This window comes from Kogia breviceps, chromosome 12, assembly GCF_026419965.1.
Source record: "Kogia breviceps isolate mKogBre1 chromosome 12, mKogBre1 haplotype 1, whole genome shotgun sequence".
NCBI classification, from domain to species: Eukaryota; Metazoa; Chordata; class Mammalia; order Artiodactyla; family Physeteridae; genus Kogia; species Kogia breviceps.
Genome location: NC_081321.1, coordinates 42,017,253 through 42,040,577, shown reverse-complemented (window position 1 = coordinate 42,040,577; position 23,325 = coordinate 42,017,253). Strand labels below are relative to the sequence as shown.

At 58.4% G+C, this 23,325-nt stretch overlaps 2 protein-coding genes and 1 long non-coding RNA gene across 6 annotated transcripts in view; 1 reads left to right on the top strand and 2 right to left on the bottom strand.

The window, feature by feature from the left end:
- Positions 1 to 12,930, bottom strand: part of LOC136792268 (uncharacterized) — a 20,673-nt gene extending 7,743 nt beyond the window's left edge. Inside the window, exons 1-3 of the long non-coding RNA XR_010835817.1 lie at positions 12,661 to 12,930; positions 10,896 to 10,956; positions 4,225 to 4,279 (exon numbers count right to left, since the gene is read on the bottom strand). This is a non-coding gene — a long non-coding RNA (uncharacterized lncRNA). The remainder of the gene's footprint in view (positions 1 to 4,224; positions 4,280 to 10,895; positions 10,957 to 12,660) is intronic.
- RARG (retinoic acid receptor gamma) lies at positions 3,000 to 23,325 on the top strand. 4 transcript variants are annotated; one of them, XM_059082113.2, is made up of 9 exons: positions 3,000 to 3,248; positions 7,251 to 7,582; positions 18,360 to 18,508; positions 18,725 to 18,866; positions 19,533 to 19,693; positions 19,895 to 20,071; positions 20,463 to 20,667; positions 21,046 to 21,204; positions 22,022 to 23,325. In XM_059082113.2, exons 2-9 carry the CDS (start codon positions 7,399 to 7,401, stop codon positions 22,219 to 22,221), a joined length of 1,377 nt encoding a protein of 458 aa, XP_058938096.1. In that variant the 5' UTR covers positions 3,000 to 3,248; positions 7,251 to 7,398; the 3' UTR covers positions 22,222 to 23,325. The 4 variants fall into 4 exon arrangements, with proteins under 4 accessions (XP_058938096.1, XP_058938097.1, XP_066865477.1 ...); XM_059082114.2 differs by lacking the exons at positions 3,000 to 3,248; positions 7,251 to 7,582 and adding an exon at positions 13,722 to 14,163; XM_067009376.1 differs by lacking the exons at positions 3,000 to 3,248; positions 7,251 to 7,582 and adding an exon at positions 13,805 to 14,976.
- ZNF740 (zinc finger protein 740) overlaps positions 21,228 to 23,325 on the bottom strand; it is a 28,594-nt gene continuing 26,496 nt past the window's right edge. Inside the window, exon 8 of the mRNA XM_059082134.2 lies at positions 21,228 to 21,253. The gene's annotated coding sequence lies outside the window, so the exon portion shown is untranslated. The remainder of the gene's footprint in view (positions 21,254 to 23,325) is intronic.

Below are 23,325 nucleotides of genomic sequence, written 5' to 3'. Positions count from 1 at the left end.
GCTCTGAGGCTGGTAAGGATCTTCCACACACAAACTCATTCACCAGGAGAACCAACAAATCGGCAAGCAGCAACATAGGCCTGATACAAGGGGTGGAACCGAGCAGGCACCCAGAGCAAGGCTGGCACTGGCCTCGGCACAGAGCGGGCCTAGGGGGAGGAGGTGGGAGAGGAGGGGAGGAAGGGAAAGAAGACACATGTTGTACATGTTTTCATCACGCTCTCCCTGGGTGCCCTGGTCTCCAAGCCCCTATGGCACTTCTGTGCCTTAATGATGTCCTTGGGGGTTGTAACATAGCTCCCCCCACCTCCCAAAGACATCTGCCAGCCACCTCTGAGCGTGCCCTAGGACATCCCCCCAGTACCAGACTGGGCATGGGGAAATTGCCTGTTCAGCGTCCTGAGGCTGATGGGGAGTGGGCAAGGGTGAAAATTAGGGGCAGGCAATATGATAAAATCAGGGCAGCTGGGACAGATGTGTGGATCCCTTTCCTCTCCTCACAATCTCTCCTTTTGGTCTTCGTGATGAAGGGAGCAAAGGAAGCCTGGTCCTAGGGCCCCCAAGATATCATTTTCTCCAAGTTGCCAGGGTGACCAAGTGGAGCAACCACAAACAGAGCAAAGCCTAGAACGAGGGATGACCCAAGAGAAAGAGAAATGAGGGGAGCTCTCTCTACCAGTTTTCAAAGTGGGAGACCCTCTTCTCCAGCTTCCTCCGAGAATCCTTGGACAGGGCACAGGCGGCAATGCAAGATGGAGAGAAGAATCTGAACCCCTCACAATGCCCCTCTTCTCTGCTCCCCAGTCTGCCTGTTTGGTTTGACTTCCAAACCGCTGCAGCCCACAGACCCCAGTCATTGGGTCCTGGGGACAGGCGGGGGCGGAGGCGAGGCAATCCCGAGGGGAGGGGCCGGCACAGGGCGGGTCTTCCCGGGCATCGCCCCCTGGCTGCTGTGGTTGGCTGGGGACCGTAGAGGCTGCCAGAAGGGTGGAGCCACAGTTACCAAGACAGATGGACAGACAAACACCCACCAGAGACAAAGACAGAGGCAGACAGACAGACAAACCAAGACAAAGAGGAAGGCAGAGACAGATGGAATTCCAGACCCGCTCTCTCTTTCCAGGCTACCCAAGAGTTTTGTCCCCCGTTAGCTTCCCTGGCCCCGTTTGCTACCCCGGCTGCAAAGTCTCAAGAGCTCTAGCTCTGGGGGACCAGACCCTGAGCCCCTCTAAGAAGGAGAAGGGGAAGAGTTGAGAAAGGGCTACCCAGCAGGGAGAGCGTTCCAGGGGTGGGTGGTGCCTGGTTCTGTGTCAGGATGCCCGGCCAGGGGCCAGGGAGAGGGTGGTGCCCTCACCCGGTTCATGAGGACAGGAGACTCATTCACTGTAAACCAAGTACAGATGTGCTGGGAGAAGGAAGGGGAATTAGGGCCACACTCACAAACCGCAGCTGGGCCCGCCCTCCTTCCGCCAGCTACCACCACCACCAGGGCAGGAGGGGTTAACTTTGCAGGCTCCTGACAGAATCCCTGCCACAAAGGCTGAGTGCCATCCCACCCCAGCCTGGATGCCTGGGTCCAACTCTCCGACACCCGCCCCTCTCACACTGCTGAGAGCTGCTCCCAGGGTAACCAAGCAAAGTCAAACAGCAGCCAGGCCACCTGGGGACGGGACCCTGGAGTACGTATTCCCGGCTCTTCCCACCCCTAGAGTGAAAGGGAGGGCCTTGTCTGCACCCCATCAACAGCTCCTGTTCTCCTGAGAGAGCCACAGCAGGCCCCCTCTTTCCTCTCCCATTCGCCTGACTACCAGAAGTGGCCTTTCCCTTTCCCGGAAGAGAGGATACCTGGTCCCTAGGGTGGCAGTGAGGACAGAGCAAAGTAATTCCGGTATGGGAAATGTGACGTGACCAAGAGTCAGTGTCCCCAGTGCTGGCCACCCCAGAACTGTTGCTGGGGGAAGGTCCCTTGGGTGCATCTCTCTAGCCGAGTCCAGCCCCCACTGCTACTGCTGCCCTTCTCCACTTTCTCTCTCCCACCCTAGTTCCTGTAGGAGTGTTGGAGCTCCATGTACAGAGCTTGGATTCTTCTCTTGCTCTGTCCTCAGTAGAATGGACGCTGACACCCCGGGGTTCCTACTCTAGGACTGAGAATCTGTGGTGGTCACATTGAAGTCAGAGGCGCATCCACCAGGCAGGCAGGCTCTAGGTAAGGCAGAAACCCCACCCCCACCCCCCACCCCGACTTGGGCTTTTCCCCTCACACCCAGCCCCAGGCTCCTCCCACTCCCAGCTACAGTTCCCCTTTGCCCTCCACCCCAGCCTAAAGGTAGGCAGCCAGGGACCCAGGAGCCCTAGCCCAAGCTTACTCAAGGCAGGGTGACAGGGAAGAGGTCTTGAAGCCCGGGACTTAGCATCCGCACGACCTCCACTAGTTCAACCAGCTTGCTCTTGGGACCAGAGGACAGGCTGGGGTAGGCAAGCGGAAGTGGACCCTACTTTGACTTGCAGGTGAAGGCTAAGCAAAGGGTAAAGATAGTGGCATCTGCTCTGCCATATCCCTACGCGGTCACTCCACCCCTTGGGGGGACGTGGGTACAGCAGCCCCCCACTGCCTACCCTGCGGAGGTACGGAAACTGGCCTCCGTGAACCACAGCCCGGCTAGAGGACTCAACCAGTCCCCCCAAATGGGAGGAAGGGGAAAAGTGCCAGAGAGAAAGGGTGGCATCATGGGCCCAGGACACTGACCTCTTCTGCCAGCCTTGCCCGGCCTCCCGGGGACGGAGCCACGGAAGCCCAGCAAATGGGCGGGGCAGAGACCCAGGCGTCCTGGCCCGCCCCGCCCAGCCCCCCTCCCACCCACCGCCCCCCCAGCCCCAGGGCACCGAGGAGGGAGCCGGGCAGGGGCAGGCGGCAGGGGAGGGAGGAGCGAGGGCGGGAGGGGGAGGAGGGAGCCAGGCTGGGAGGGATGTGGGGGGGGGGGAGGGAGAAAAAGAAAGAAAATATTTTCCGTGTCCCCGCCTGCAGAGTCAGTGTGCGGTTTGGGAGAAAATGTGTCGGATATTTTGGGGCGGTCACGTGGGCGGGCGGGCTCCGAGAGGCCCCAGGACCGTCCCAGCCTAGAGACTGTGCCCCCCCAGAGCCCCCCATCACCGAGAGCCCCTGCCACTGCGACGCTCTATCCCCGCGACCGCCCGACGCCGGGACCTCGGGGCTCGGCGGCCTCCCTTCCCCCTCCCTCCCCCTCCAGGTGAGTCAGGCGGGGAAGCAGGCTCGGCCGCCGCGGACGCCCGGGTCCTCCGGCGAGGTGGGCCGGGGGCGGGGGCGCGGGCGCCGGCAGCCACGCCGGCTCAGTTCCTCCCCGCGCTGGTCCGGCTGTCCGCAGGGGTGGAGGGGGGCTTCCTGCCCCGACTTGGGGGTCAGCCCTGATGTGGGAAGGGAGCGGGGAAGATTTTAGACAGGCTGGGCTGGGCTTTATCCACCCTTCACTGCGGTGAGTAGTCGGGGAGAGCTTTGCGGGAAGAGTCTTCAGCCAGGGGCCTTCTATCCTATGTTTGTGCCTGGAGAGTGAGGGGAGATAGGGTCCCTTCCCGCGGGGAAGGTCCACCATCCGCCTCCCCTGAGGCTTTCCCTGGGGAATCTGAGGGGAGGATTTTTGGTCCACGCTGATCCTTCCTTAGTGGAATGGCACAGCTTGGACAACAGAAGGGTGAGGAAAAGGTCCAGAGGCAAGTGATTCTGACCGTCTGGGTCCAGAAGTTTGGAGAGACAAGTGCATAGGATAGGGGTCTATGAAGTTGCCTTGAACCGCAGTGCAGGATTCCCTCTCATATCCGCAACCTTGGGTGTGAGTCCGGGCTCCCTCCAGCCAAGGTCAGGGGCTCCTCAGGAGTATTCATGAGGGGAGCCCGAATGGTACAAAGGAAGAACAAGGAGACTGGGGCAGGGACCTGGGAGTTCCAGTCCTGGAGCCTCAATGATGCTGCCTCACTGTCTCTAGCACTTACAGCCCAGTTCCCTCAACCTGACCCAGTTTGTAGGAGGGAATCTCTGCAGGGGCCAGAGAGTAAGAGTATGAAGGGTTGGGCGGGGCGGGGGGGGGCAAGGGAGCCCGAGGAGGGGCCTGTAGGGCAAGAACCTGAGACGACTGTGCCCCTTCACGGCCCACATCCAGGGCAGCTACCATCTGAGTCCTCAGGTCTGAGGCTCCTGCCCTTACCCCTTACCATCACTCCTCAGATGCTGACTGGGGGTTGAGGACCACAGGCAGTGTCCCATATCCTGGAGGTGAGAAAAGAGAGGACAGGGGAGGGGGCAGGAGGCAGTGTGTGAAGGGTGCCTGGAGCTTGGGTATCCCAAATAGGGAAACACACACTCACACACACATGTACACACACGCCGTGGCTTAGAGCCTAGTAGGCAGCACAGGGCACACCCCCCCATCCCGGCACACCCCCACCCCTGGCTCAGAAAGCCACCCAACTGGCACCTCCAGTTCCCCCCTCTGCCCCACCCTACCCATGCCCTCTGATGCCCACACACATTCCACCGGCCTTGCCTGCCTGCCTCCTGGATACTGCCCCTCCCTGGGGCCAGTGAGGTAGAGGGAAGGCACCTGGTAATGGGAGGTGGAGACTCAAGGGTCTGGACTCCCCCAAGAGTGGCACGAGGCCAGGGAAACCCAGCCCACTGTTGCCTCCTGGGGAGCAGGCTGGGGGCCCAGGCTAGAGCAGAGGATGCCTGGGTTCTCTGCCCAGGCTGGGGATGGGGTCATGGAAAAAGGTGGTCGTGTTTATACAGAGGGGAGGGGGGCAGCGGGTGGAGTGCAACCGACAAGAGCAGCTTTGTTCCAGGCTCTGGAGCGGGCAGGACGGCAGAGACGCCCCCCCCACCGCCTCCATCCAGCAGCCCCCTTCATCCATGGCCTCCCCTCAACTCCACCTCAGCTCGAAGAGAAGCAACTTTGCAAGGGCCCCTTTCCCCTGGTCAGCCCCCCTCAGTCTGAGGTGGCATCTTGGGAGGAAAGAAGTACATTCTTCCTTGCTCAGGTCCCCCAAAGTACCAAGGCCTCTGGGTCCCTAGTTTAGGATTTCCTTTTACGCTGTGAACCACTGTCTTCAATTCCTTGGTTCCTTCCTCTACCCGGGACTTAGGACCCTCCCCTTCCCTTCCCAGCCAAGGCAGAGAAACCAAGGCTCAGAACTGGGATGCATCTGTCCCCTTCCTCTCTTCACTCAACTCTCAAGTTCCTTCTCTGAGGCAAAATATGAGGAAGGCCAGGGAGAGCTTGGCTCACTCACAGCTTCATTCCTCCGTAAGGACCAGGAGCCTGAGCGTCCCTCTCTGGGACCCTCAAAGTCCTCCTGCCCCACCCACAGGTCTCTGTTTCCCACCCGCAGGTGAGAAGCAAAGATAGTGAATGCTGGAGCCCAGAGCTGGGTTCTCAGTCTAAGCCAGTCTGGGGAAGATGGGGTTGGGGGGGGACCTCTAGTAGCTTCTCATCCTTAGCACTGGAGGGGTTAATCCACCTGGAATGTGGCCCAGCCTGTTGAGCTATGGCCCAGGGGCCTCAGGGGCCCGGACTCCTGGCTCTACCTGGGCTTAACCTGGGACAAGGACTTCAGGGAATAGGGGAAGGTAAAGGAGGTGGACCCTGGGGGCTCATAGCTCAGACTTTTAGGGCTTGGGGAGACAATGGGCTGACGAGTCAGGGTGCTGGGGATCTGGGTGGTGGCTAGTGAGGGACAGTGTCTGCTTTATGCATTGGGACTGAGGGAAGGGTGGTGGCTTGGGGTCTGAGTTCCTGTAACCTCCATGACAGTTTACCCTCAGGAGCCTGAAGGCCAAGGCAGATGAGAGATAGAAAAGGAAGGAAGAAAAAAAGCAGAGGTACAAAGACGGAGCGATATTGATCTTAGAAGCAAAGACTGATGGAAAGAGATGCAAAATACCCATCACCTACGTCTGGGCCTGCCCACCCCGAGGACTCTGTGTTTCACTCTCTCTCGGTCCTTCTCTGTCCTTCTTCATCTAGTCCATTATGGTTCTGGCTGGTAGAGGAGGCACCCAGGCTGGGGTGACTCTCCTTCTCCAGCCCCTAACTCCCTAGACAGGTGGGTGGTTCTGAGGCTCCTGGGAAAGCCTACCTTTCCCTTGTCAGAGCATCAGGAGAGGAACCACCTGCCTGGCCCTAGGATTCCCACTTCCTCTTTCCCTCCTTCCCCTCCCCCTCCCTTGGGCTCAGGTTAAAAACCTCTGAGGTCAGGTTACATTTGAGGGAGGGGAGGATGTAGGGAGGGCTTCCTATAAGCAGAGGGCTCAGAAAAGAGAGAGAAGAGATGGAGAAGCAAAGTAAACTAAGGACAGGGAGAGGAGCTTCTTAGCATCATACCTGGCACACAGCGGGGCTTCCATTAACCTCTGTGGATTTGAAGAGAGGTTAGGGAGTGAGGGATAATTGGAGACAGAGACAGAATTGGGAGGGGAAACCGGGAGAGGGAGTATTGAGGAAGGTGGAAAGAAAGGAAATGCAAATTAAAAGAGAGGCATGGAGGAACAGAGACATTTATATAGCATTTAGTATGTGCCCTATATTATTCTAGACACTTTACATATGGTAAATTATTTAAGCCTCCTAATAACCTTATGAAGTGAGGCTTATTATGATTCCCAATTGACAAAGGAGGGAACTGAGGCCCAGAGAGATTAAGTAATACTAATACATCCAAGGTCCTGCAGCTGGCAAGTGGTGGAGATCGATTCAGGCAGTCTGGCTCCAGAGTCTGTTTTCCAGAGAGGTATAACATTTTTTAACAAAAATGTCAAAACAGATATGTTTGCTTTCTCCAGGATGGTAGAGAGTTTGAGTCTTGGCTCTACTATTTACAGCCATGTGACCTTAAACTAGTCCCTTAACCTCAGTTTCCTCATCTGTGAAATGGGAATAATTCCTACTTCACAGGATTGATGTGAGGGTTAAATCAAGTGTCCAGGCCATGGTGGTGTTTAATGGTCATTTCTTAGCCTAGGAGTCTTCTCTGCCAGGAGTTCGAAGAACATGATTCACCTTGGAAACTCAATTTACCCTTCCAGGAGAGTTTCTCTGAGCCTGCATCGGCACCTGCCCTGCCTCCCCTACTGTGTGGCAGCAGGCGGCAAGGAGGGAAAAGACTCCAGCTGGGAGAGGGCCATGGGGCTTGGATCCTCAGAGTGATCATTCTCTCATCCCTCCTTTTCCTTTCTTTCTCCTTAGGAGTCTTGGAGACCCAGTGAGCAGGCCAAGCAGGGCGGGCACGGAGCCTCCCAGGCCCGGGCAGTGGGCATGGGCGGGGGCTGTGGCTGAAGAAGTCCCCCGCCCACTGCAGACCCCAGGGGATTCAGCCTCCCACACTGCAGCGGCCATGGCCACCAATAAGGAGCGACTCTTTATGCCTGGTGCCCTGGGGCCTGGCTCTGGCTACCCAGGGGCTGGCTTCCCCTTCGCCTTCCCAGGGGCACTCAGGGGGTCTCCACCTTTCGAGATGCTGAGTCCTAGCTTCCGGGGCTTGGGCCAGCCTGACCTCCCCAAGGAGATGGCCTCTCTGTGTGAGTCTCAGGGATCTTGGGGGATGAGGGCAAGTGGAAACAGGAGGGCATTTCGTGGGTGGATGATAGGGAAAATTGGTGCCCCAGTTAGGAAGGCAGGCAGGGCTGGGGGTTTGATCCAATGGAGGAGGTGACACGGGTAGCCACGAGGGGGTTTGGATGTGGAGCAAATGGACGTACTTGCAAATGAGAGTTCTCTTGTGCAACTAGAATGGGAAAGTAGCATGCCTAAAATTTGGGGCTCTGAAGTTGCCTCCTGAATGACTCAACCAGTAGGGAGAACCCCTTTGTATGGGCAGCCAAGGGTGGGTCTGGTGAAGTCTGAGGCTGCTGCCTGCCTGCAGTGTGGGGTGTGGGGAGCCAGGCTGCAAAATGGAGGAGTCTGGGAGGCCAATACCCCAACTCTGTGATCAAGAGGTAAAATTGTTCTGAATTAGGGGGAGGCTGCAAAAAGAGGAATGGAACGTAGTACCAGGTGCCCAAAGATGTGTCAGGAAACTTCCCTCTTGGTTCTGGGGAGGGTGGAAACAGCCGCAAAGAAGGTAGTTCTTGTACCATAAGTAATCCGGGGAGGTGCAGGGGGTGTTCCAGAAGCATCCTCTCCTCCAGCCATGTGGGTTGTGTACTCCTCTCTCTCTAGGTCTGGCACGGTGCCCACATGCTGTGCAGATCCCTACTTGTCCCTCAGGCCTGCCCTCTTTGGGTGAAGCCTTTGAGTGCTGACAGCAGCAAGCCTTAGGCCTCTCTTCATCCCTCTGGATCCCCTCTCCTTCCACTTGGTAGTTGTTCCTCCTCGCTAGGCCATTACAGGCGTGGGTGCCCGTGAGCTGGAAGGCTGGGATGCTGGCCTCAGTGTGGGAGGTGGTATAGAGAAGCCCCCACCTGGATAGAAGGGGAGGTGATAGAGAGAGGGGCAGTTCCAGAGAGAGAGAAAGAAAAGAAAAGACCAAAGGATAAAGACATCCTTTATAGCTCCACAAGCTGAGAAAGAGAGAGGTGGAGAAGGGGCCTGCCTTTAGGAGCAGGCACTCAGAGGTGTGTGTGTGTGTGTGTGTGTGTGTGTGTGTGTGTGTGTGTGTGTGTGTGTGTGTGTGTGTGTGAAGGGGTGACTAGGCCTGGCACTCAGAGGTGTGTGTGTGTGTGTGTGTGTGTGTGTGTGTGTGTGTGTGAAGGGGTGACTAGGCCTGGCTGGCAGCTCTGCTGGAAAGAGCTTGCTCATCTAGAGAAGGTGTGTGCGTGTGTGAGAGGCCATATGCAGTTGTGTGTGCACAGCATGGCCCTGAGACACTGCTCACATACAGAATTCCCGGGTTGCAACAAAGAGTCAGTGTGAAGAGTGAGGCAGTATTTCATAGGGCTGCTGACGGTGTGTCTGGGGTTTGGTGAGGCCTGCCGGTGGCCTGTCTGTAGTCCAACAGGGGTTATTTGGGTGGCACGCAGGTGAACGAGAGAGCACAAAGCCCCCCTTTTTAGAAACCTCAGCTGGGCTTCCCCTACCTCATTTGCACCCCAAGAATCTGTCCCAGGGTCTGTGGGGTGGGAGGGAACCACCCTCCCCACATGAATGTACTTCTTGCAGAGGGCAGTACAACTCAGTATCTTGGGACTTGATTTTCCCGAGTTCCTGAGGCAGCTAAGGGAGCGTGAGTGAGGAGGCAGAGTAGAGACAATGGTGGTGGGGAGAATGCTGAGAGCCAGTAGCCAGTCCCCAATGAAGTTCTCCATGTGCCCCTGTGCCCTGGACACACTGAGACCAAGGTCAGGGTTCAAAGTGAGGTCAAGGTAGGGGAAGGGGTCAGACTAGGCTGTATCCCCTAAGGTCGCCCTGCAGGAGGAGGGGCTGAAAGAAGAAATCCCAGGGAGGAGCCAGAACCAGGGCAGGTAGCTGGGGAGGGTGCGGCTGGCAGCAGGGGGACAGGCCTGGGCAGAGAGGGGGCAGTGGGGTGGGAAGGAGGGGAAGGCCTGGGTCCAGACAGCTTGCATGGGAGTGGGGCACGCAGCACCTAGTGGTGAATGAGAGGGAGCAGTGGGGAGAGGAGGGGATCCTGGAGTCTGGGAGACCTCTGGCAGTGGGACAGTGGCTGAGGGGGGAAAGTGTATTCTCTCACGTCTCTGCCCTGCTGTCCCTTTTTGTCTGGGACATCTAATGGAGGGGAATTGGAGGCCTAAGTCTGATGCCAAAGCCACAGTCACCTGGAGTCTGGGTCTCTCTGTTCAACCTCTCTCCCCTGATCTGTGGGAGGGGGGGTGGGTGGTCCCTGAAGGAGTCTGGAACTTCTCCCTGGGGCTGGCTCCTGAATCCTACTGCTGGGTCCCTAGCACCTTGGAGACATCCATGTTGAGAAGGGCAGTCTTGCTCCATCTGTTGGGGTGCTCTAGGGGCCTGAGTGGTTAAGGCAGGTGTCTAAGAACCTCATGGTGGAGGATGGCAGTGGGAAGGGGAGCGCGTGCTGCTAGGGCAGCACAGGCCTGTGTGCGTGGGAAAGCGGAGGGGGGTGTGCGTGTGTCTGTGTGTGCTTGCTCACACACATGCATAAAACCCTGCTATCTGTGTCCTCATGTATTTCCATGTTTATGAACACTGGTGTGTTGTATGTTTGTTTTATCAAGACTGCAGGGAACAGAGTGTGATGGGAGGGAAGGGAAGCCTTGCCCTCCTCCCCCTCTTGAGGAGATAGATGGTGTCCTGAGAACCTAGCCCTGCTTGTCCTCTGAACTTGGTGACAGTGTCTCTGGGCTAGGAACCCAGGCTGCACCATACTAAGTCACACGGAGAAACTGAGGGCATGCTGGCACAGGAAGAAAAAGAGTTCTACTTAAACTGAAAAAGAGAGACTCACAGACCTAAACGAGATGAGAGGGAAATAACACAGGCTGAAAGGCGCAGACATAGAGAGAACCCAGACTCCGGGAGAGGCAAGGGGCCTTGTTAAGCAGGCGGTACCGGTGGTGAGCAGGCGGCAGCGAGGCCTCCTCCAGGAAAAAAACCCAGCCGACTGCCTCCTTCCCCTCCCCTCCCTGGTCTCTCCTGCTCAGGCTCGGGCTCCAGCTCCAGGCCGACACAAACGGGGCTTTGATTGCAACAGGAAACCTCTCTGGCGGGGGGGAGCTGGGCAAGCCGCCGCCGCTGGGGCCCAGGCTGCACCCCCCTCTCCTGGCCCCCTCCCCGGTCCCAGCCCCCATCCTGCCCAGCACTCCTGCTTTGGGGCCTGTCCCTCAATCACACCTCCCTATTCCTTCGCTCCACTGCTGCCCCCTCCTCCAGAGACCCCTCCTATTGCCCTTCAGGTGGGACTCCTAAGTTAGGACTTACCGTTGGGGTGGCGCCTTCTTTGCTTTGAAATGCCCCCACTTCAGTTTTTTGAGGGAAGGTTCTGGAAGAAAAGGAGAATTTAGCTTGAGGAATTCAGAGCCAGTCATCCTCAAGCCCCTTCCAGAAGGTGGCAGGAGGGGAGGAAAGGAGGGATGAAGGGGTTAGCTGTTCCTCCCCGCACAGCCTCTCCTTGGCCAAATTCATCCTTGCCAGGGTGGTAGAGGCTCTGAGGGGTGACCACACCAGATTCAGTGTGAACAGCTTCGGGAGTGGGGGAGGGGTACACTTCTCCTTGCCTCTGGGGCCATGACTTTGTGGGGCTGTAGCTGGGAGGGGTGCGCCTTGGTGGTGGGGATCATAGGGAAGGGGGTGAGTCAGGCAGCCCCCCCTAATGCTCCCACCAGGCTGGTGGAGAACATCTGGTTCCCATGAAATGCTAGAAGGCTAATGGGTCTAATTGCTGCAATAAGGGCTGGGGGGACTTTGGGGAAAAGAGGGGGCACTAGATTCCCCCATCCCCTTACCTTCTCCTCAAGGCTAAGACTATCTAGAATGGGGGGGATTGGGGGTTGGAGGTTAGGGTGGGCCTGACACCCCAATGCCTGGTCCCTTCTAAGGTCCCCTCTCCCTGCAGTGCCTGGGAAGCACACACAGATGGGGTGATGAGGAGTGGGGTGCATCTGGTGGAGAGAAAAGGGGGCTATTGAGAACTCATGACTTCCTGGAGCCCTCCCCCCACTCCTCCTGTGCCCCACTCCCAACCCCCCTCCCTGTGGCCTGGCCACTTCTGGTTCTAATTACCAACCAGGCAGGCCTGACTTAATTGGGACCTTTCAGATTTCGGAGGGGGAAGGGTGGGGGGGACTGACAGCCTAGAGTTGACTATCAGGGCTCTCTTCTCCCCTTGTTTCCCACTTTGCACTTAATTGACTTTTTTTTGCCACTGACCAGGTTCTGACTTAGAAGTCTGTCACCCCTTTTTTCTTTTAGTGGGGGATGGCTGGAGTCAGAAATGGGGTATTTGGGGTTGGGGGCAAGAACAGGGAGCTCAGGATGGACTGGAAAGAGCAATGCATTCCCTCTTCATCCCTGCTACGAGTCCCCCGAGTCGGCCCTGCCACCCCGCGGCCCCCCATCCGCCAACCAGGCCCTCCTTCCCAGCCCTGCCCCCTTCAGTCCCCCGCAGCCACCGCGGCCCCTCCTCCGCGCCTGCCTTCCCTTCCCTCGCCTACTCTGGCACCCCTTCCTGCTCTTTATTCTTCCAAACTGGCGCCCCACTCCTGCGGCACCCCAGTGAGCCCCCCACCCGATACAACAGATTCTTAGAAAAGCGCGCCCCGCCCTGGCCCAGCCACCGCCGCCGGGAGGGGGAAGGGGCCGGGCCGGGCGCCGCTCCCGCTCCCCCGGCACTCCCCTTGTGAGCGGCGCTGACAGAGCCGGCTGGGCCGGCCCGCCGGGCGGCCGGGCGGCGGGCGGGGCGCGGGGAAGGGGGCGGTTTCCGGGAGTCGCCGCCGCTGGCGCTGTCCCGGGGCCAGGGTCCCCGACTCGGCCCGGCTCGGCGAGGGCAAACTCTTGACGTGGCCAAACTCCCGCCCCCCCCACCCCCTTCTCCGCCGGTCGAGGGCACTCAGTGCCCGGAAGGGGCCCGCGAGGGAGGAGTGGGGCGGCCCTCGGAGATCCGAAGGGCACTAAGTGTGGCGCTGAAGGGGAGAAGGGGCAGTTTGCCACTGGTGGGGATATTTAATGACTGAGAACAGTTACCGACCAGACGCGCAGTTATTGCCGAAGAGGCACTTGGGGGCGACTGGCACGGTAGCGACTCTGGGGGAGGGGAGCTGGCACTCAGGAAGGCCGTGTCGTCCGAGGCGCAGCTGGCACGGCGGCAGCAGTTTGGGGTGGGAGTCTTGTGCTGAAGTCAGGTTCGAGGAAGGGGCACTGGAGGAGCTCCGGGAGTGTCAGCCGCGGGATGAGGCTTGGGGGACTCGGAGGGAGGCGGCCCGGGCCGCGGCGGAGGGAGGACTCCTCGGCCTAAGAAGGGTAGACTCGGGCTGCGCAGGAGGGGCGGGGGGGCTCCGCGGCGGCGCGGGCTACGGCCTGGGCGGGGTGGGGCGGGGCCGGGTCAGGAGGAGGTGAGCGCGCCCGGCCACCCGCCCCGAGGGGGGTTCCCGGAGAGTTCACGGCGGGAGCGCGCTCCGGCCCTCCGACCGGGGGTGGGAGGACGGGAAGGAAGGAGCAGGCCGCGCGCGCTGAGCCGCAGGAATGTAATGTTCGGCCCTGCAGCGCGCGCGCGGAGGGAGAGGGAGGAGCCAGGCCTGGGAATGAGCGGGTGGAGGTAGTGCAGGTCCCTGGGCTCTGGAGAAGTGCCGCGCGCAGGGAACTTCCATGTTCCCTCTTCCCAGTCCTCCTTGACACCCCTGCCTGTAGTGACTTGTGTAAAAAAAAGGAGCGCTGGGGGGAGGGGAAACTCGAAAGGAAATGCGTGTGCTCGGTTTCTCCACTCCTTCCCCCATCCCCGACCTTGGCACGCGCCTAAGTGCAAAAGCTTGCAAAGCCTTCGAGCTGTGGAGAGAGAATCCTTGCAAGCGTTCTCCCGAGCCAGGTGTGTTTGCCAAAACGTGTGTGCACCTCTAATTTTATGCGCGTGCAGACATGCATGTGCACTATTGCATATTTGCAAATGCGTGGTGCCTGCCAAGATAAATGCACGCACGGATGTGTGTCTAAGCAAGCAAGCGCGCCACGGTGCGAGTGCGTGTGTTCCACTCCCAGCTCTGCTCATCTTGGTGCCCGGCCCCCTTAGCTCTCCAAGCCCCACCCCCCACCCCGCCGGGCTTCGCTTTTACAAAACGTCTCCCCAGTCCTAGCCGCCGAGGCGCCCAGAGTGAGGCGGACCGCGGCTGGAGCGGTAGCCCCGGCTCTGCGCCCCGCCCAGTCCCTTTCCCCTGCTGGGGATCCCCCTCTTCCCCGCCCACCCCTTACCCCCCATGCAGCCCGGCGCCCTATGCTAGCCCTCCCCCTCCCCCCCTCCAGGAGCGGGGCGCCGCCGGGGGAGGAGGGGGAATCGGCTGCGGGTCCTTGGTGTTCCTAGCACCCAGCATCCCTCCAAGCCGGGTCGCGATGTACGACTGCATGGAAACGTTTGCCCCGGGTCCGCGACGGCTGTACGGGGCGGCCGGACCCGGGGCCGGCTTGCTGCGCAGAGCCACCGGCAGCTCCTGTTTCGCCGGACTCGAGTCTTTTGCCTGGCCTCAACCCGCCAGTCTGCAATGTAGGTACTCGAGCCCTACGTTGGGGGTGGGGTGTGGGGTGCAGGACAGGCAGCGGCTCTCTCGTTCCGTGTGTAAAAGGTGGACTTGGGTTGCAAGCGGAGATGCTGACCCTATCCATGTGAAGGCCGGGTGTGTAGGAAAGAGGTACTGGCCCTTTAAACGTGGGGGCCTCAGCGACTCCTTTGGGTGTGTGCAGTAGTGTTTGGAGTGTGTGTGTGTTTTTTATGGTGGGTGTATAGCTAGGACCTGTGGTTGGTGACCCTCCAGAGTTCCCGGGGATAGGGAGAGGCCGAGGTGCGTTGGTAGTTTGTGCCGGCAGGTCCGTGGCCCGGGAGGGTTATGGCACCCAGGACCGTGAGTGGCGTTTGTAAAGTCCATGTGGGAAGTCGCGAGTGTAAAAATATTATTTGCAGAGCGTGTGCATCCCTGGAGTGTGCAGCGCCTCGCCTAGGCGGCGCGGGTGTGGGCGTAAGGGTCTCTCCACTCAGCGTCGCCCTCCGCCAGCGTTGGCAGGTCCGCATGGCCCCGTGTGGGGATGTTTGTGACTTGAGGCCGGGAGGGCGTGTGCCCTGCGTGGCTGCGGGGGCGGTTTGGAAAGTGCTGTGTTCGAGCGTGCACCCTCTGTGTGTGCTGCGTGCGAGGTGTAAGGGGTTGTGCACGCAAGCGGGGCACGGCTGGGTTCTGGCTTCCCCCTCCCCCATTGAGAAAAGAAATTTTAGGAAATGTGTATAGGGTTGTGTGCACTTTTTCCTATGGCTCGAGCCCACAACTTCAGTAGGAAGCGAAAAGTTTCAAGAAAAGTTGGTGTTACGGTGAGGAGTGGCCTGGAGGTGGCTGCGGCCGGGGGAGCGGGACTCCTGGGTCCCCAAATATCCATCTTCCCCTCTCTGTGAAATGGGAGATGCCAGGCCTGGGGCCCTGGAACCCCTTTCCAGAGCGGTAATAAAAAGCCGGGGATTGAGAGGCAGTAAAAATGAAGTCCAGATGAGAGGCGGCTTTGAAGCCAGGGCTGAAGTGCCTGGCGGGGGTGGGGAGGGAAGCCTGGAACACCCCCGAATTTCCCCGGGGCTGGAACGGCGCTCGGAGCCCGGGGACGCGGGGCTGGGGGGCACGCTGGGAAGGGGCGGGCGGCGGGCGGCCGGGGAGTGCGCGCGCGGGGTCACTGAGCCCCCGCCAACGCGCCTCGCTCCTTGGCACTCGGCAGCGCTGTTTACGAGATCGGATTTTTTTTTTTTTTTTTTTTTTTTTGGTCTTTTGGTTGCAGGGCAGAGCTGCTCAGATTTAACAACTGGGAGACTGGAAGAGGGAGGTGGCAAACAGGAGACTGTACCGTGAGGTGGGGTGGGGCAAGAATGAAAAGCTTAGCATTTAAAGGGCGGGGAAAGCGTGAACTGTTGCCTTGCACCAAATCCTTGTGAATTCTTAACCTTCTCTCATGGCCCAATAGGATAGGGACGTGGGATATGTTGGGAGGGGTGCTGAGATGGAGAGAATCTCCCAGGAAGGGTTTTTGTGGGGGCTGGGCAGGAACCCCGTCTTTTTCAGGCCCAGGGAAGCCTGTGGGACTTGGCTGGCAGTATGTTTTTGCATTTCAGTTTGGACCAACAATTTTGGCCTCTAGGGTCTTGGTGGGCCTCAGGCCTGCTCCACACACTTTCAGAGAGAAAGTAGTTTAGACCTGTGTGTCTAATCCAGGGAAGGAAAGAGGTCCTTTGGTGTGTTTGTATTTGGCAGCATCGGTGTCCTGGTGCTGCGTTGGCAGGCCGTGGGTGTTTGTCTGGGGGCAGAGCTTCTCGCTTGCAACTGTGAAGCGAGCGCTGGGTGTTGTGTGTCCTCCTTATGACTTGTGCATCCAGCTGCATGGTGTAGCTGGAGTGAATGTGCCTCTGTGCCCACCTGGGTGTTCTTCTGTGCCAGGGTCCCATTGGGGTATAGGAGCCCACTGGTAAAAGTGCCTGCTTTTGTGCCCCGTGTGTTGTTGACATGTGAGAGTGTCTCCAAGGAGGTGTGTGTCAGATTGTGAGCCCAGGCTTCTCGGCCCAGGGCCTCGCAGCTGGGAGTGTTTACAGCCGGTTATAAAGAGTTTGTTTGAAGCTCCGCTCAGCCTGGCCAGGAATTTCCTCAATTTCAGCAATTTGGGCTTTAAAAGGAGAAAACCCCAGAGCCACCCCCCTCCTCCCCTGCAGGGGCCCCTGCTTAGCCAGGAGCGGCATCCCCTTGGTGCTGGGGTCTCTGCCCAGGGCTGAGAAGGGAATCTCAGTGGAGTGACAACGATTAGCCTTCCTGCGCCCTTTGCTCCCAGACTGACCAGAGCTACTGGGCTGTGCTTTAGGGTTCAGGGACGGGAGTGTGCCAGAGGGGTTCCGAGAAGGGGCGACAGTACCACGCATATGAGAAAAGCTGCCTCTGGGCCTGTCTCCCTGCTACCCCCAGTCTCATAATAATTGGCTGGCACTGGCCCATGCCAGTCTGACCACACCCAGGACCCTTTTGCAAGAGAGGAAATGAGGCAGCGCTCTTCGGGCAGGGAGCGCGTCAGTGCCGAGTGAGCACCACCCCACGCACTGGCCTGTGGGCAGCACATGTGCCCTCAGAGGACACTGGGACCATCCTGAAAGGCATTCCAGCCCGCCCCCCATCTCTCAGCACCAGCCGCCCCCCCTCCCACCCCGGATTTCCCACCAGGTTCTGAATAGACTCCAGGCACCCTCCTTTCCTCCCCTCCTCTCTCCTTTTTCATTGGGGAATCTCACTCCAGCTGGATTCTTATGCTAATTGAGTGTCTGTGTGTGTCGGGGGGGTGGGGAGGGCTTTCCTCCTGTGGGGAGGGTGGAGCTAGCCTGGAACCCCGGCGTCCGAGCCTTCCTTCTGTCCTTCTGGTGGCCTGGGTGGACTTCTGACCAGGTGGGCTACAGCAGGTTAGAAGGAAGAAGGTGTTCATGAGGTGGGTACAAGCAAGGGACACTCCTTAGGGAGGGTCTTAGGGTTTTCTTGCATTAACTTAGGCCCTCCAGGTTTGGGCAACTGGTCCTACAGGTTGAATAATTTAATTAAAAGTTTTTTTTGAAGCCTCTGAAGATCAGCCACACACCCAAAAGAGGTTTACTCAGCAGCCTCCCAAACAGAGGGCGTCCTCCCCCCAGCACCGTGCGTGGCATGGGCGGAGATCTCTTTTGAGCTGTATTTGGGTATTTGCAGGGGAAGTTTAGGAGTGAAGACACAGCTCACAGAGGGTCCAGAGATAGCTCCCCTCCCCCATCAGCCCTGTTTACCCACTGTCGCCTGACTTCTCTGCTTTGCTACACTACACCCCCAGCAGCTTCTAGACCTGAGAATCTGAGCAAATACCTGTCTCCCTTTCCCAACTTCTCTAACTCCTGGCCAGGCCACGTAGATCTAGTTAGAAGACCCGAGAGCCTTGGCTCCACCGTAACTGGCGGTGTGGCACTGGGCTGGTCACTTCTCTCTCTTGGCCTCAGTTTCTTCAGGTGTAAAATAAGGCTGTTGCATATGCCCTAACGTACCTTCCCAATACTTGTGTCCCATTTCCTCCACTGTCTCAGTGGTTTCTGGGGAAAAGGACACTGGCGATTATTTGGGGGCTGATATGAGGGGGAGAAGCTCAAGGATTGTCTACCCTGTACTGCTTGAGAGAAAACGAGGTTCTGTTCTGCCTCCTGAGCCTCCCAGCAGGTCATTTAGCCAGGTGCTAGCCACAGGTGGTCTGGAATTTGCCTCCTCACACCCAGATCTATGGCCTCATGAGGAGGAGAAGGGTATAGGAGGGAGACTACCCGGCAGGGACCCGATGTGAGAGGGAGTGACTAGAGAGTTCAGAGCCACGGGCTGTAACACACCTACTTTGTAGCTGGGGAAACTGAGGCCCAGAGAATTTAACTTCTGGGATGGCCTTGACCTAGAATTTGGAGAATTGAGCAGTGTTCTGTAGGGCATTATTGTAGAGGGAGATGGCCAGACTGGGAGGTCATAGTGGTCGTTTAGGGGTTTCTGGACGTGTTTACTATGGGGCTGTCTATGGGTTGTTGGGACTTTAAATCACTGTGGTGGCGATGGTGTTGTCACCGCTGAGCCAGAGGAAGAAGTGGGAATGGGGAGGCAGTGTGTACCTGATGAGGATGCCTAGAGATCTGAGGGGTCCTTCTTCCCTGACCCTCACATCACTGCTTCCCCGCAGCGGTGGAGACGCAGAGCACTAGCTCAGAGGAGATGGTGCCCAGCTCGCCCTCACCCCCTCCACCGCCACGGGTCTACAAGCCGTGCTTCGTGTGCAATGACAAGTCCTCTGGCTACCACTACGGGGTCAGCTCTTGTGAAGGCTGCAAGGTGTGTACGTGGTGGAGGCGGGCGCACTGGGCATCCAGTTACCTGCGTGAGATCAGAGACTCACTGTGTGTGTGGGGGTATCCCTCTGAGGTGGGAGGGACTGGCTGCTTTGCACAGAGGTGGTTAATACATTGGTTCAGGCCTGCAAGGCCCGTGAGAGGCTGGTACTCCCAACATCCTGCTTCACTGACCCTCCTCCCTTACCCCCAACTCCAGGGCTTCTTCCGCCGCAGCATCCAGAAGAACATGGTGTACACATGTCACCGGGACAAAAACTGTATCATCAACAAGGTGACCCGGAATCGTTGCCAATACTGCCGGCTACAGAAGTGCTTTGAAGTTGGCATGTCCAAGGAAGGTAGGCCCTTAGGCCTGCCTGGGCAGGAGTGCTCCTGTCCTAGCCTGTGGTTGCCACCCTTTTCCCACTGGCCACCCCCACTTTCCTGACCTCTGCAGTCCAGCCTCCAGCCGCCCTGGAGTGCTGTGCCTCCTCCCTGGCCAGTCCTATTTGATTAGCTCCATTCACCCAGGAGACCCCACCCCTTCCCATTCTCCCTTCTCAGAGCTTAACCCTTCCTCTGAATGAGTGAATGGGGGTTACTGGTGCACATTCCCTGTTTCATGGGAAGTTAGGGGGGCTTGCCAGTACCCTCCCCTGCTCCCAGGACTGAGCCTGAGGTGGATCTGGGGTGCCCCCCCTCCCCTGCACCATTGTGCTGCCAAGGCTATAAGTGGATATCCTGCTGCCTGCATATCCTGCCCCCCCTCCCCAGCTCCTGCAGGGTGACAGGAAGGGCAGGATGGAGCCGAAGGGCCTGGGGAGGGAGCAGGGCCTGCAGGCCCTGGGAGGGGCTGGGGAGAGCCAGCCTGGGAATGGGAGCTAGTGTAGGAGACAGGGAAACTGAGGCCCTGCCCAGGGTCCCAGGGAAGGGATGCTCCAGAGCACATTAAATTAGGGTAAGAGGGGATACCCAGAGGGAGGTTCTGAGGGTCTTGATCCTCTCCTTGCGCCTCCACCCCCAAGCTGTGCGGAATGATCGGAACAAGAAGAAGAAAGAGGTGAAGGAAGAAGGGTCACTTGACAGCTATGAGCTGAGCCCCCAGTTAGAAGAGCTCATCACCAAGGTCAGCAAAGCCCATCAAGAGACCTTCCCCTCGCTCTGCCAGCTGGGCAAATACACTACGGTGAGGAGTGGGCAGGGCCCCAGTGAGGGCAGGGGACCATTGACTTTGGAGAATGGGTAGGGGTTGTGTTGGAGGCCATGGTCTGGTGCTGACAAACAAGGAGGGCATCTGAATGCAGAAGGGAGAGCCTGGGGTATTGGCAGAAAGAAGACAGCCCCCAGGATAGGCCTTCGTTTGTGTTCTAACCGGACCTTCCTGCAGAACTCCAGTGCAGACCACCGGGTGCAGCTGGATCTGGGCCTGTGGGATAAGTTCAGCGAGCTAGCCACCAAGTGCATCATCAAGATTGTGGAGTTTGCCAAACGGCTGCCCGGCTTTACAGGACTCAGCATTGCTGACCAGATCACTCTGCTCAAGGCTGCCTGCCTGGACATCCTAGTAAGTTAAGACCCGTGGCCTGTCTTCTGCCACAGCCTGACCCTCATATGAGACCAAGGAGCTGGTCCACACAGAGATTTCATTATCTCTCTTCCCCCCTCCAATCTGGGACTCCCCAGATCTCCTCGAAACCCAAGCTCTTTTTGTCTTAATCTCTGCCCCTGAGATCTGATCCTAGACTTCTGGGTGCCCTGCCTCCTTCTGACTTCTCTTCCCACCCCCAACTTCAGACCCTCCATCTCTCTGCCTTGCTCCCCCTGCCTGTTTCAGGTGGCCCTCCTTCAAGACCTAACCTCCTCACTTTCCACCTGCACCTCATTCCCTCTTTTCCCCACCCCCATAGCGCTCCTTCCCAGAGACAGCACTAACCCTGGCCCCTGCCTACCTCCAGATGCTGCGGATCTGCACAAGGTACACCCCAGAGCAGGACACCATGACCTTCTCTGACGGGCTGACCCTGAACCGGACCCAGATGCACAATGCTGGCTTCGGGCCCCTCACAGACCTCGTCTTTGCCTTTGCTGGGCAGCTCCTGCCACTGGAGATGGATGATACAGAGACAGGGCTGCTCAGTGCCATCTGCCTCATCTGCGGAGGTGCGGGGACGCCCCCTGGCGTTTGCTCAGACTACTTTCCCACCACACCCTACACCTGATTGGTCCCATCCACAGACTCCTCAGCTCCAGTACAGACTCCCCGGCAGCCTGGAACAAAGGATAAGAATAGGGGAAGAGCCAGGGGGAGCTGAGGAGACCCCCCGCCCCGATACTAGTGCTGACATAGAGGTCTGGGCAGGAGGAGTGATTTACCAGAGAAAACCTCTTGCCAGAGGTGGGGAAGGGATTGGAACAGGGGAGATGTCCTGGGTGGGGCTCCTGGTTAAAGTGTGGGGCCTGGAGGGCCATAGGGCAGGGCCACTTGTCACTGTCTTCCCCATCTCTTCCTCTCTCACTCCCCTGTGCTTGTCCCCACAGACCGCATGGACCTGGAGGAGCCTGAGAAAGTGGACAAGCTTCAGGAGCCGCTGCTGGAAGCCCTGAGGCTCTATGCCCGGCGGCGACGGCCCAGCCAGCCCTACATGTTCCCGAGGATGCTCATGAAGATCACTGACCTCCGGGGCATCAGCACCAAGGGTTAGTCGGGAACGAGCCTCCCCTCTCTCTTCCTGGAGCTGCTGGTCTCCTGGGTCAGGCAGAGACAAGAACAGAGTGGGTGAGAACCAGGCAGCCTACGCGAGCATCCTAGCTCAGCCACATGCTAGTGGGGACACTTGGGCAAGTGCCTTTCTTTTATTGCTTTTCTGCTTATAAACTGGGCTAGACTTACACCTACCTCCTAAGTTTTGTGAGGATGAAATGAGTTAATACACAATGGGCTTAGAACTGCACTGAGTTACAAATTCAGTTCCACCGTTGCAGTAGCCACATTTCCAGGGCTCAGTAACCCTGTGCAGCCAGTTACTACTGCACTGGACAGAGGAGATATTTCCTTCATCACAGAAAGTTCTATTGGACAATACTGGTTTAGGAGGATGCCTGGCAGACAGTGTTTGATAACTATTCTAATTATAAATGTTATTAAGAATAGCCCTAAAAAAAGAAAAAAAAAAAAAAAAAAGAACAGCCCTAGGAACAACTGGCAAGCTATGGACATTGGCGGGGGGGGCGGGGTGTCCAGGGAGTGGGGCTGGAATTGGGCACCACGTGATTTTTGAGGAGACAGCGTGAAAGGATGGGACAGATGGGCAGCAGGCTTGGCAGAGAAGACAGGCAGAGGCTCCAGGCAGAGGAGCAGTCCCCAGGAACCCTAGAATAGGGAGAGGGTGACAGAGGTGGCAGGCCTGTGCTGGGAGCCCCCAGAGGGGAGTTAGAGGGCAGTCCATCAAGGTTAAGGTGTCAGCTTAGGGGCTGTACCTCAGCCCCCCCGAACCTCCTTGTCCCTCCATTGCAGGAGCGGAAAGGGCCATTACCCTGAAGATGGAGATTCCGGGCCCAATGCCTCCCCTGATCCGAGAAATGCTGGAGAACCCCGAAATGTTTGAGGACGACTCCTCGCAGCCTGGCCCCCACCCCAAGGCCTCCAGCGAGGATGAGGTTCCTGGGGGCCAGGGTAGAGGGGGCCGAAGCCCCCACCCTGACCAGGGCCCCTGACTTCCCCTGTCTCGGGTTGGGGGCTCCAGGCAGCAGACTGACCATCTCCCAGACACTGCCAGTGACTGAGGGAGGACCTGCTCTGCCCTCTCCCCACCCCTTCCACTGAGCTCCTTGTTTTTGCCAAAGTTTCCAGGGGTGCCTCCGTGTTCATCCCCTTTCTGCTCTAACCGGCTCCCTCTCCAGTCTTGGGAGCCTGCCCTGTTCCCTCCAGGAGAGAGGGCAGAGGGGTGAGCCTGGGTTTGGACTCTAAAATCTCAGCACTGCCCCTCAGACACCAGGGTCCCAGACTCCCCAGGGCAGGAGGAAGACCCTGCCATTCCATAGCCCCTTCCTCTGCCGGGTGCTTAGGCCTCTGGGAGCAAATAGGAACACTAGAGACCAAAAGGGGGGGGGCATAGGGGGAGTGCTGAGCCCACCCTCTTGCCCCTGTCCTTGGTGCCTAATGCTGCGTAAGGCACCTGCCGGGCGCACGCTGCCCGCTGTGCCCCCATCCTCATGCCAGGTCAGGGTGGGGCAGGTCGGGCCCTGCATTTCTGTGGGGGGCCAGAGGGTGAAAGGGACAGAGGCAGGTCCATTCTGCACCTCTTTGCTAGGGCCCAGAGTTTACCTTGTGCCCTCAGTTACAAGCCCCTCGCCCAGTCCTGTCATGTGCCTTGGGCTCCCCCTGCCCCCCATCTCAGCCATGGGGCAGGAACCCTCCTACACTACAGAGGGGCCAGGGGATCCCTCTCCCCCTAGTGCCTTCCCCCCGTGACCCCCAGAGCAGCTTGGCCCAGGGAGAGGGGGGGTGGGCACTGCTTAGCTGATCCCACCCTGACCCAGAGGAAGCCTCTATTTATTTATTAGCTTTTGTTTACACCCTGGAATTGACCCCTTCCTCCAGGGGTCTTGGGAGGGGGAGCCCAGGGCCCCTGTGACCCCTCCCTTCTTCCTCCAATCCCCAGTTTGTATTTAGCTGCCAAATAAGATTCCCACTGGCTCCCCTTTTTCTCTGGGGGGGGTCAGGGTGCTGTCCCCTCCCCTGTTTACATCTCCCGTCCACCCCGCTGTGTCGCATATTGCTGAGTTTTCTATTTTTGCAAATAAAGTGATGGAAACTCA